At 41.8% G+C, this 12,702-nt stretch overlaps 1 protein-coding gene across 7 annotated transcripts in view; it reads right to left on the minus strand.

Annotated features, from left to right (window-relative positions):
* LOC124711372 (inhibitor of nuclear factor kappa-B kinase subunit alpha) overlaps positions 1-12,631 on the minus strand; it is a 183,897-nt gene extending 171,266 nt beyond the window's left edge. For 2 of the 7 annotated variants that reach the window (XR_007005466.1, XM_047241418.1), the window contains exon 1: positions 12,527-12,631. Coding sequence is in view for 2 of the 7 variants with exons in the window: in XM_047241418.1 (XP_047097374.1) it covers positions 12,527-12,552 (26 nt within the window). In the remaining 5 variants the exon portion in view is untranslated. Of the gene's footprint in view, positions 1-11,721; positions 11,778-11,905; positions 12,088-12,294; positions 12,380-12,526 lie in introns of those variants that run through there. The other 5 variants (XM_047241419.1, XM_047241420.1, XM_047241421.1 and 2 more) reach the window with 5 other exon arrangements.
* Between the last annotated feature and the right edge of the window lie 71 nt (positions 12,632-12,702).

The following is a 12,702-nucleotide window of genomic DNA, read 5'->3' on the forward strand; positions in this document are numbered from 1 at the left end:
ATATAACAACAAAAACAATCAATTTTTGATAAAATAATTTCATTGGATAGATAAAAAATCTAATGAGGCTACAATCCTGCCTCTCTTGCTTCTCAACCACTGCTTCCCTTTCGTGCCCTCTCATCTCTTATAATTCTTGTCTGGTTATTGTACAAGTTGTAAATGGCCTTTCACTCCCAGTGTTTAACCACTGCTAGCTTCAGAAACTCAAAGACAATATTCCAGTCAACACTGTCAAAAACTTTCTACAAGTCTACAAATGCTATAAACATTGGTTTGCCTTTTCTTAACCTATCTTCTAAGAGAAGTCATACAGTCAGTACTGCCTTGTATGTTCCTAATTTTCTCTTGGATCCAAATTGACCTCCTCCAATGTCAGTTTCTACCAGTTTTCCCATTCTTCTGTACTGAATCATCCATTACTTATGTAACTAAGTGTTTGCTAATATTCATACCTGTAGAACCTGCAGTCTTTGGAATTGTAATTATTACATTCTTCTTGATGTCTGAGGAGATTTCGGCTGTCTCATACATCTTGCACACCAGACAGAATAGTTTTGACATGGCTAGCTTTCCCAAGGTTATTAGTATTTCTGGCAGAATGTCATCTACTCTAGTGGCCTTGTTTTAACTGAGGTCCTTCAGTTCTTTGTCAAATTCTCTTTGCAGTATCACACATCCAATCTCATCTCCATCTAAGTCTCTTCCCTTTCTATAATACTGTCTTCAAGTTCATCTCCTTTGTATACACCCTCTCTAAATACACCTTCCACCTGCCAGCTTTACCTTCTTTGCTTAGTACTGGTTTTCCATATGAGCTCTTTATATTCATATAGCTGCTTCTCTTTTCTCTAAAGTTGCTTTAATTTTCCTGTAGACAGTACATATCCGTCCACTAGTAAAATACACAATGCTTCTATAGCCTTACATTTGTCCTCCAGCCACTCCTGCTTAGCCATTTTGCACTTCCTGTCAATCTCACTTTTTACATGTTTGTATTCCCTTTTGCTTGATTCATTTGCTACATTTTCATAGTTTCTCCTTTCGTCAATTACATTCAATATCTGCTGTGATAGCCAAGGATTTCTACTAGGCCACATCTTTTTACCTATTTGATTCTTTGCTGCCTTCACTATTTCATCTCTCATAGCTACCCATTCCTTTGCCCTGTTCTAGTCAATCATTCCCTAATGCTCCCTCTGAAACTCTCAACAACCCATCATTCTTTCAACATATCCAGGCCCCATCTTCTTAATTTTCTACTTTCTTTTTCAAATTCTTCAGTTTTAATCAAGAGTTTGTAAACAATAAATTGTAGGCAGATTCCGCATCGGTCGCTGGAAATGTCTTACAGTTTAAAATCTGGTTCCAAAATCTCAGTCTTACAATTATGCAGGGTGATTCAAAAAAACATTTACAAACTGATATGGCACATCAGGTATACAAGAAGCATCAGCAATCACACAAGAACCAGGGCTCGCAAACGCAATAAGAGTGTGCCATAGTCACATGACCGAGGCTTCACAGTGAGCATCCTCTCCACCAATTAAGCTGTGTTCTCAATCGAGGGTGTGATGAACGTTCACAACCTGTATATATGGGCGGATGTGAACCCACAAGCTAGACATATACATGCCTCACAATGCAAATTTACCCTTAAAGTACAGACTGGCATCGTCAGAGACTGTTCCATTGGGCCTTATTTGATGGTTGCACATATCTTATTTCCCGCAAAAGTTTCTGCCAGAAATGCTGAATTATGTTCCCACATGTATCTCATATTTCTCTGAGAGGTTCTGCTGGACACGCTGAATAATGTTGCCATGTCTGTTCATTGCCGTATTCAATTTCAGAATGAAAGAGCCCCACTACTGAGTTACCTATTGATCGTAAGCCCTAAGAAATTTGTTGCGTCCATGAATGGGAGAGCATTTTGGCCCAGTCGTAAGGACGGAGGAAGAAATGCCTTGTACTGCCAGAAGTTGACGCAAACTGATTTTGTAGCAGAAACCATTTGTGAGACTCCAAGAATAGAACAGTCCAGACAATGTTGATGACAGCGTTGCAGGAGACACGTCCACTGGGAGCTGCAATAAATAACAAAGTCGTCAACAAAAAGAAAGTCGGAAACGCCAGCTGGAAGCCAGTCCATAATTGGGTTGATGACTATGACGAAGAGGGCAACACTCAGTACGGAGCCCTCATGCACCCTGTTCTGCTGTAAAAAAGTGTGGGATGAGGAGGAACCCACACATACCCAGGAAACTTGGTCTGTTAAAAATTCCCGGATGAAAGTGGGAAGACAACCGCGAACGCCTCATGTGTGCATAGAATGCCTGTCCGCCAACAGGTATCATAGGCTTTCTCAAAATCAAAGAACACATCCACTGTTTGACGCTTCTGCAGAAAATTATTCATGATGTACATCGACAGGGTGAAGAGATGATCAACCACTGAGCGGCGCTTTCGAAATTCACACTGAGCATTGGTGAGAAGTTGGTGTGACTCCAGCCACCACACTAATCGACTATTGATCATGCGTTCCATCACCTTACAAATGCTTATGGTAAGGGAAATTGGACGATAGCTGGAAGGAAGAGATTTATCTTTACCAGGCTTAGGTAGGGGAACAATAGTAGCATGGGAAACACACCGTCAGTCCAAATGAGGTTGTAGGTATCGAGGAGAAAGTGTTTTCCTGTAAGAAGAAAATTCTGCAGCGTGAGGACATAGATTGTATTGGGCCCAGGAGCAGAAGACGTGGATGAGGAGAGAGCACGCTCGAACTCCCTCATAGTAAAAGGAGTATTGCAGCATTCTCGATTGAAAGAGAGAAAAGAGATTGCACGAGCCTCCTCCGCCTATTTCCAAGGAAGGAAGGTAGGATGGTAGTGGGTGGAGCTTGAAACCTCCGCAAAGTACCGGCCCAAAGCGTTAGAAACATCTACAGGGTTGATTATGACGTTTCCCGCCACAGTCAGACCAGTGATCGGGGAGTAGGCAGTAGTCCCGGAAAGCCAGTGCAGGCCACTCCAAACAGGAAATGACGGAGTAAAACTGTAGAACGAGCTGATGAAGGAAACCCAGCATGCTTTCTTGCTTTCCTTGATAGTGCGATGGCACTGCACACGTAGGTGCTTGTAGCAGATGCAGTTCGTTAATGTCGAATGATGGTGAAAGACACGAAGCACACGTCATCGAGCTCTAATCGCATCGCCGCACTCCACAGTCCACCAAGGGACCGGGACCCGACGGGGAGAAGTTTTAGTATGAGCGATAGGGGATTCAGCAGCCGAGAGAATAACGTCCACGAGGTTCTCGACCTGATCACAGCTGGGAAACGGCCGGTCGTCAAAGACTGCCAAGGAAAAATAGAGACTCCAGTCAGCAAGAGAGAATTTCCAATGAACGGGCCGCTGTGGCGGGGTAGGACTGTACAGGCGAGTCACACAAGGGAAGTGGTCACTCGAGTAAGTATCCGAAGGAGCACACCACTCGAGACGTCAAGTGAGCTGGGCAGAGCAGATCGAGAGATCTAAGTGGCAATAAGTGTGCGTGGAATCAGAGAGAAATGTGACTTCGCTGGTGTTAAGGCACACAAGATTAAGATGAGTAAGAAGATCCGCCATAAGAGAACCTTTCAGGCAGGCAACAGGGAAGCCCCAAAGAGGATGATGGGCATTGGTGTCACCGAGGAGCAGAAAGGATGAAGGAAGCTGAGCAACAAGCTGCGTCAGGTCCGTCCTGGTGACAGCAGAATACGAAGGGATATTAATGGTGCAGAGGAAAAAGGTAAATTCGGAAAGGAAGACACAGGCAGCAACTGCTTGCAGGTGTGTGTGAAAGGGGATAGGACGATGACAAACATCATCTCATAGAAGCAGCATGACCCCACCATGAGCAGGAATCCCCACCGTAAGGGGAAGGTCCATCCGTGGCGAAGTAAAATGGGAAAGAGCAAAATGGTCTTGAGGAAGTAGCTTGGTTTCTTGGAGACAAGACTACGAGCGGACATTGTGACCGCAGGAGCAGCTGGAGGTCCGCCCTGTTAAGACTGAAGGCCACAGATATTCCATTGTAAAAGGACCATAAAAGTTAGGAACACTGGAGAATGAATAAGAAATACTCACCTCGATGGCCGCTTAGGGCGAGCCAACGAGGGGAGGACAGCCACTGGAATCCACAGGTGGAGGATCTTCGTCCATCAACTCAGCGGTATCAACAGAGCTTCCCCAGTGTCGGTCAATGAAAAGGACCGACAAATCAAAGAGGCCCGACGAGTCAGAGAGGGGAATGACTGTTTGCCTTTGGATGATGGTTTTGACTTTTGGCGATTTGCAGAAGAGCCAGACAGCTGCGAACTCAAGGTATGTAAGAAATCTTCCCGGGAAAATCCTTTTTGAATTGACAGTTCGCTGGCTTCGCCGGTGAGGGCGAAGAGCAGGTAGCAGAATCTACAGCCCAGGATGCGGGAGAAGGAGTGTCAGCTTTAAGGCGAGGTGACTTTGCCACCATTGAACTGAACTGTAAGTCACAAGTTTGCGTAGCCATGTTTTTTGTGGGACGGGGAGAGGCCAACACGGTGCTGTAGCTTCCAGGTGAAGGGACATTTGGTTCACGGCTTTCCAACAGTTTCCAGGCAACAGGAATAGGTACCTTTACCTTCAACCTTATCTCCTGAACAGCTCACTCTTCTTCAGAGTCGGGACACAAATGACAAGAAGCAGCATGTTCTCCATTACAATTGACGCAGCAGGGGGAAGGAGGTGGACAAGCACCCTCGTGTGCATCCCTGCTACAAGTGACACATTTGGCTGGTTTTTACATGACGTTCTGGTATGACTGAACTGGTGGCATTTATAACATCTAAATGGATTGGGAATGTAAGGGCGCACAGAGATGACTTCAAAGCCTGCCTTTATCTTGGTAGGAAGCGTTAACCGATCGAAAGTCAAGAACAACGAGCGATTCGGCACCAGATCAGCAGCTTCCTTCTTCATAACCCTATGAATAGCAGTAACGTCCTGATCCGATTGATAGTTAAGTTATTTCGTCCTCCGTCAAGCCATCCAAAAGCCTGGCGTAGATAACACCGTGGGACGAGTTAAGTGTCCTGTAAGCCTCCACTTTTATAGCATATTCATGGAGGATTTGGACCTTGAGTAGTTTCTGGGCCTGGAGAGCACTATCAATTTCCAAAAGCAGAGTTCCACTGCGGAGACGAGAGCATGACTTCACAGGACCGGTGATGCCATCCACACCTTTCTGTATAACAAAGGGGTTAACAGTAGCAAAAGTCTGGTTTTCGTCTAAACGTTAGACTACTAGATATTGAGGCAGGAGCCTCATTCCACTTTCTTTCATGTGAAACACTTGGAGAAAGAGAAGGAAAATCAGTCATTGGGAAGACGTCACACCTCCCGAACGACAGACGGAGGGACCAATCGGCAGAGGAGGGCGGTAACAACTCATGCAATCACCCCTGCCCGGGCCTGGCCTGCACCAGAGGGTATGTGTGGGCCCTACATGCCAACCCGGGACTGGGAATTACCCATTACCCAGTCACTTGCTATTCATCAAACACATGGGTGGTCATCAGGCACACACAGGGAGGAGAAGAAAAGATAAGAAGGAAAGGAAGAAAGACAGAATGGCCTCAAATGCTGCACTGGAGGAAAAACAGAGCAGAACAAGGAAAGAAAGGAACATGGAAAGTACGGGACAGGGAAAAAACTGAACAGGGAAAGAGCTAAATAGGGAAAGAGCGAAACGAGGAAAGAGCAGTACAGGGAAAGGGCAGTACAAGAAAAGAGCAGTGCAAGAAAAAGGCGGTACAGGGAAAGAGCAGTACAAGAGACAATATTCCTACAAGCAAACCAACGTAAATGAGCTGCAAGAGCCCATGGAGGCATGAGACATCTCCCCAAGAGAGGGGAAAAAGGACAGGAGAAGAGGAGACAAGCAACATAGAAAGAGAAGTGGTGCTGTGAGGGCTGGGGCCCCCTGGTCGTCAAGCACATGCTCACCAAAGATGGCTGAAAGCTTTAATTGTGAAATTGTGAGAGTCTTTTTGTTGTGCCTATCTGCGACTCAGCACCTCCGCTATACACGGTGTCTCACCTAACACTGCCACCTCAAATATCTCTGGAACAACAATAGATATTCAGAAACGGTTTTCACCAGCATGAACGTATAGCAGGGGCTTAAGAAACCAAATACTGTGCGAAATTTTAAAACCTAAACAAATACTATTTTCAACACAAACTTGTGTATTTTTAAATGGACACCCGCTATTGTTTCGTATGTAATCAAGAGCATGAAAAATCACAAAAATCATGGCATTGGTTGCATCGCAATACATCAGTTACATCCCTAGAAATGCCAAAGCGAAGTTGACGCTTGAAATAAATGAAGCGCACGTCCTGAGACTTAAGCATGCACCTCATGCTGCCTGTGTAAGGGACTCACACAATGGGAAGGTATGCACAATCCACAAAAATAAACAAGTAACCATCCAACGCAAAGTTACGTTTTTCAAACTGTAAATGTATGTTTATTCTAACAAAATTACAACTAGAACTACAATTAGAGATAACACACTTGAATACACTTTGCTAAACACATTTACTAGTGCTCTGTCACCCACAGAAACTGCATTACATCCAGCATAGAAAATACACCCACATCCAGACCAGTGAAACTGTATCACGTCAACATATGTTTGAAGTGCCCTCTGTTTGCATCAATACATGTTTGCATATGGGTAATGCACATGTGTTGCACAGATTGTAGAATTTCTACAGATATTGCCGCACATGCCGCAGTAATACGATGTTGCATATCCTTTACCGTCATTGGGGGTTCTTGATACACACGGTGTCTAACTGCACCCCAGAGAAAGAAGTCTAATGGTGTCAAGTCGGGGAACCGTGCTGGTCATTGCACAGTACCTCCCTGCCCCATCCATCCATTTGGAAATATCGCATCTAGAACATCTCTGGCAACTTTTGCATTGTTTGCGGGACATCCATCATGTTGTAACCACACTGATAGACAAGTTTCCAATCCTAGATCCTCTGTGAGGAGTGCTAGTGTGTGTTGAAGAAATGATGCATATCACTTTTCATTCAATGTTCCACGGTAAAAATAGGGACCTACAATACATTTAGCAATCATACCGCATGGAACATTGACACTCCATTGTCATTGATGAGCAACTTTGCGAATCCAGTGGGGATTTTGCACGGACCGGTAGTGCATGTTCCGTATATTCACAGTACCATGATTTCTAACTGAAGCCTCATCCGTAAACAACGTATTTCTTAGGAATACTGGATTACCTCGCAACTGCTGAAGCGCAAAATGACAGCATGCAATGCGGGTTTCAAAGTCATTCCCAAACAGTTCTTGGTGCAATGAGATATGGAAAAGATGAAACCAATGCCGATGCAAGATTCTGCTCACACTACTGTGGCTTATTTCTACACCTTGTGCAATTTCTCTTACACCCACCTTAGGATTGGGCACTACAGCAACCAGAACAACAATTCCGTTTCCATTGCCAGTTGCTGGCGTTGTGCGTTGATGTTTTGTAGAAGCCCAGCATCCTGTTTCTGTGAGTATCTTGCAGATGTTGCCAATGGTTCGACGTGATGGACACCGCCGATCTGGGTAGCATTCAGCATACAGTGTCACAGCTGCAGTTGCATTTCTGTGACGTTCTCCATAAATTAAAATAATATCTAGTTTTTCTTCATTACTGAAGTCCGGCAATCGACTAGATGATGGCAAATGTAACAAGCCACAAGAAAACAGGTTTTAATGTGGCAACGTATGTGAATTACGGTACAGTATGAGAGCAGTTTAGCAGGTAGAGCATGCCACGATAATATTTGGTACATTTACGGCAGGATACAGGCGCCAGTGCAGGCAACCCCTGCTCTGAGCACAGTACTACACGCGGTGCTTTACGTCAGAAACTGTGACATCGTTACTACCCTTTACGAGCCACATATTTCAGAATTTTAGGGGGTTAGAAACGTGAAACAAAGTGTGTTACCACTAATTGTACCTCTAGTTGTCATTTTGCAACAATAAACATTATGCACAGGACATCCATCATTTTGATACCAAATTATTTGACACATTGTAAGCGGTTGACCGGTTCAAGTAAGGTACAGTTCAAGAAGGGGATAAACTATCCCCCTTTAGGAATGCCATCAATGAAATATGTGTCAATGAGGTGTTGTCATACAATGCCACACCACACATTAACACTCCACTGACATAGTACGTCAATCACATCAAGTTTACCAGCAGTGTGAGGTGCACGCTTGAGTCTCAGGACGCGTGCTAGCTGTGCGCTTCATTTATTTCAAGTGTCAACTTCACTGCGCAATTTCTTGGGATATAACTGATGTATTGTGATGCAACCAATGCCACCATTTGTGATTTTTCTTGCTATTGATTGCATATGGGTTTCATAAGCCCCTGCCTTACGTTCATGCTGGTGAAAACCGTTTTTGAATACCTATTGTTCCAGATATATTTGAGGAGGCAGAGTTAAGTGAGACACCCTGTATAGTGAGTGGAAACTTTCCTTCTCATAATATTGTTACATTCCACCCTGGATTTTCCACTGTTTGATTTTTGGCTACGATAATGCATTACTATGCTGTTCATAGCTTACCCACATTCCTATTTTCTTATTCATTATTAAACCTACTCCTGCATTACCCCTGTTACATTTTGTATTTACAACTCACTATTTCATCTGATTAGAAGTCCTGTTCCTCCTGCCGCCAAACTTCACTAGTTCCCACTCACAATATCTAACTTCAAACTATCCATTTAACTTTTTAAATTATCTAATCTACCTAGCCAATTAAGGGATCTAACATTCCTTGCATCGACATGTAGAATGCTGGTTTTGTTTCTCCTTATGATGACACCTTCCTGAGCAGACTCAGCCTACAGGATGCCGCCACCACCATTTACCCATACAATAGAGCTGCATGCCTGCAGAAAATTTATGGGCGTATTTTCCCTTGCTTCCAGGTGTTCTACAAGGCCTGATTTGTCTATCGTGCAGACTGTTGCCCCTCCAATTACTGAAAAGGCTGCTGCTACCCACCAGTTTGTCTGGCCTGTCAACAGATATCTCTCTATGGTGGATGCACTGATGGCACGGCTATCTGTACCACTGAGTCACATGAGCCACCTCACCAATGGTAATGTCCATGGCTCATACAGTACAGCTGTTCCTAATGACTGACATGGAATACTTCATTTTTGTCTATTATTAATGTTGTTTCTTGGTTTTTTCAAAGAAAATTACTTCACATCTTTCTAATTTTGGTCATATCCGTTTAGGTACCCGTTCTGATTACTGTTGTCACAGTTGGATAGCACTGCTCCTTCACTATCAACCGGCAATTTTAGGGATACAAGGACTGATCCAAATTATGTCCAATTTTCTGCTCGAGATAGATTTTGACATACCATGTATTAAATGGCAGGTACATTAGCGTGTTATTGACCAATGTGTGTGCCTTAAGAAAAATATTGATAAAGGAATTAAAAGTTCAGAGAAAATAAATAAAAAATCAGTTTATTCAGATTCTGTGTAGTCTGTTTAACAGTGCAGGTGATTAAAACCTAATATTTTCTATTGTCTTGGCTTGAGGTTCATTTTTAATTACAGAAAAATTATAATTTTCTAATTACACAAAAAGCAGATCTATCATGTTACCAATTTTGTGGGAACTGTCAACAAAGTTAGAGAGACTTGCAAGCAGTAGAAATGTGGCGAATATCTGATGTGAAGTATTGCTACTTCTAGGTCTTCCCAAGTTTCAGTAGTCTTCTCACAAGTATCTCATCCTGAATTGATGGTATGAGCTTTCTCTTACTGTCATGATATGGAAAGGCTGGTGTCTAGACATTCTACGTCCACACAAGGTGTTGAAACACACAGTACAACTTTCTATGAGGTACTTTTGAAGCGCATTAGTCTTCATTTGTCGATCAGCCAGATCAACGTAGTTCAGATCTGGGGTGCTGCATGTCTCGACCGTATTTGAAATAATTCCATCTGAATTTAATACTTGTTATTTGCACATGGAAAGGTTCAAAGGGATTAAATTTATTTTTTACTCATTAAGTTTATGTTGACTGACCTTTTGCTACCTATATTTGGAGCACTGAAACCTGTATAATGTTATGGTTCAGTAAAATCTTACATAAAATGGCCAGCTAGAGAACGGTCATAAAAGTACACCACCCAAAAACAATTTTCATAACAATCTTCTTCACAAACACTTTTGAACAAGATTATGGGTTTGACTACTCAATAGCCACCTTCAGAGTCTCTCAATCTGCTGCACTGCAAGAAATTACAAACATCTAAAAGTAACAACAGTGATATTGTTACATGTTTACAATTTGTTGCAATGCAGCAGAATAAGATGTTCTGAAGATCGCTATTGCATAGCTAAAACTGGTAATCTCCATGGCTGAGAATTCTTAGAGGAACATGACAGAAATAAAAGAAAATTAAATTACACATGCACTTCCAATTAGTTACAGCATCTTCTCTTTATATTAGTACTGAACATTACCATCAACTGCTGAAACATGTTTCGTGACTAGTATATAGGATCCCACCAATTAAATATTTAAAGATTTATTGTATTTGATAATGTTGCATGCTACTACTGCTTGGTAGATCCTCGGGTGTACGTTCAGCCACCCACTTACAAAGGTTTTATTCCTTTTCCTTGGTGAAAAGGGAGAGCTGTGACTTGTGTATCTAATGAGAATATAACTACACACCGAGATTTAGGGAGGAGGAGGAGGCTAAAATGATGAAGACAACACAAAACACCCAGTTCCTTGGCAGAGAAAATCCCCCAACTCAGTCAGGAATCGAACCTGGGACCCTGTGATCCAGAGGTAGCAATGCTAGCTGCTAGACCACAAGCTGCAAACTGTTGCATCGTGTTGCTAATGGCAAGGCATCTGAAAAGTTGATAATAAATAAGCTCTATGAAGACTTAATTTAAAAACTGATTTGTGAACTATGGTTTATTAGATCCATTTAACATACATAATTTAAATTATGTGATTTACAATGACACATCAAAATTGTGGTAAGAACTTCGCCATAAACATAAATAACTTATGCATCCTAATACTAAAAATTATTTCATTTTTTATGAATTCTACCAATTAGTATCATTTCTCCCAAATAATCTTCTGTAGCCTTACTTTAAGAATATCTGGCTACATTGGTAAATTTGTTTTTGGCCCTAATTCATTGTACACTGTCACCCCTATAGACTGTGGAGTCTGTGCATGTGTGAACGAAATTGATTTTTTTGTTTGGAGGTAAACTTTGTTTTGTTTCATCCAATACATAGGACAACTCGGAATACATTTATTACGAGTTTAAATTGAGAAGTGTCTACCAACATATTCGACAACCATATCAACAATGTTTTTGGGCTTCCCCAGTCTCAAACAATTTTACTTCCAAACACGAGGATACAGATGGTTGCAGTCTGCTGGAATGCACAATACCAATTTACTTTGAAAAGCACCACATGGGAAATGATGTAGATTTTCTTTTTTTGAAATGTTAAATGACTGTCACACCCCCTATTCTATGCCACATCGTTAGCGTACATGATAATATTTTGGAAAGGATACATTGCTACTCACCACATAAGTTGCAGACAAGCCCGTCTGCAGCTCAATATCTGAGTAGCACTCTATCCCTGAAATAACATTACACACTAAATTTTACCAGCAATTCTTCGTATGGGATATTTTTTCCTCTATGGGCGTTTAATAAATTACGCTAAGTAAATCACATAGTTAACGTGTCTACCATTTTATTTCTTACTATTCATAAAGTACACAATAATTCTGACTGGTGAAGTAAGCTGAAGTATCTCACTGATTGCACGGAACTGACAACCATAACACATTTTCCTCTTTCGTTTGCCACTTGTAGTAATTATTTCGTCGAGTTACGATTAATGGAAACATTTTATTTCGGAATACAATCCTCTAACAGACGGACAGCAGTGCTTGCCAAGTATAGTTACTAGACTGCTTTGGAACTATGTCAAAAATATTAAGCCAGCGGTGGAGGATTTTGGTACTTCATTGCAAAGCATTCGATTACGGCGAAAACAAGACTTAATTAATCTACTGCTGACAACGCAAGCAAATAAAATAAGTTATTCGCATGACATTTAACATACCAAAATATCTACACAATAACACTTACTACTAACAATACCTTAAACAATAACCTCCCTCCCACTACTGTCACCTGTGGCTCAGGAAGCGCATTCTTCCTCATTCCTCTAAGATCTTACTGAAAAGACATTTTGGTGGTACTAAACCTCTTTCAGTATTAAGTAAACAAACAGTCAAAATTAAAAGTTGGACATTAGATATAAACTGCATCTTAAACGCTGCATTAATATAATATTTAAAAATATTAATGTTTTCTAACACTGCATGGTCCAAATGTTTTATCATCCGAATATCATCAGTTACGAGGCAAAATTTGTAACAGAACTAATGAATTAAGTTAGACCAAAGTCTTCAGACGACTGTTAAGGTAACTATTACGTATTAATATACACAAATACACTAAAGGTGAGAGTCACTTTTTACCAAAAAGAACGA

The sequence above is a fragment of the Schistocerca piceifrons genome, chromosome 8 (assembly GCF_021461385.2).
Source record: "Schistocerca piceifrons isolate TAMUIC-IGC-003096 chromosome 8, iqSchPice1.1, whole genome shotgun sequence".
Lineage (NCBI taxonomy): Eukaryota > Metazoa > Arthropoda > Insecta > Orthoptera > Acrididae > Schistocerca > Schistocerca piceifrons.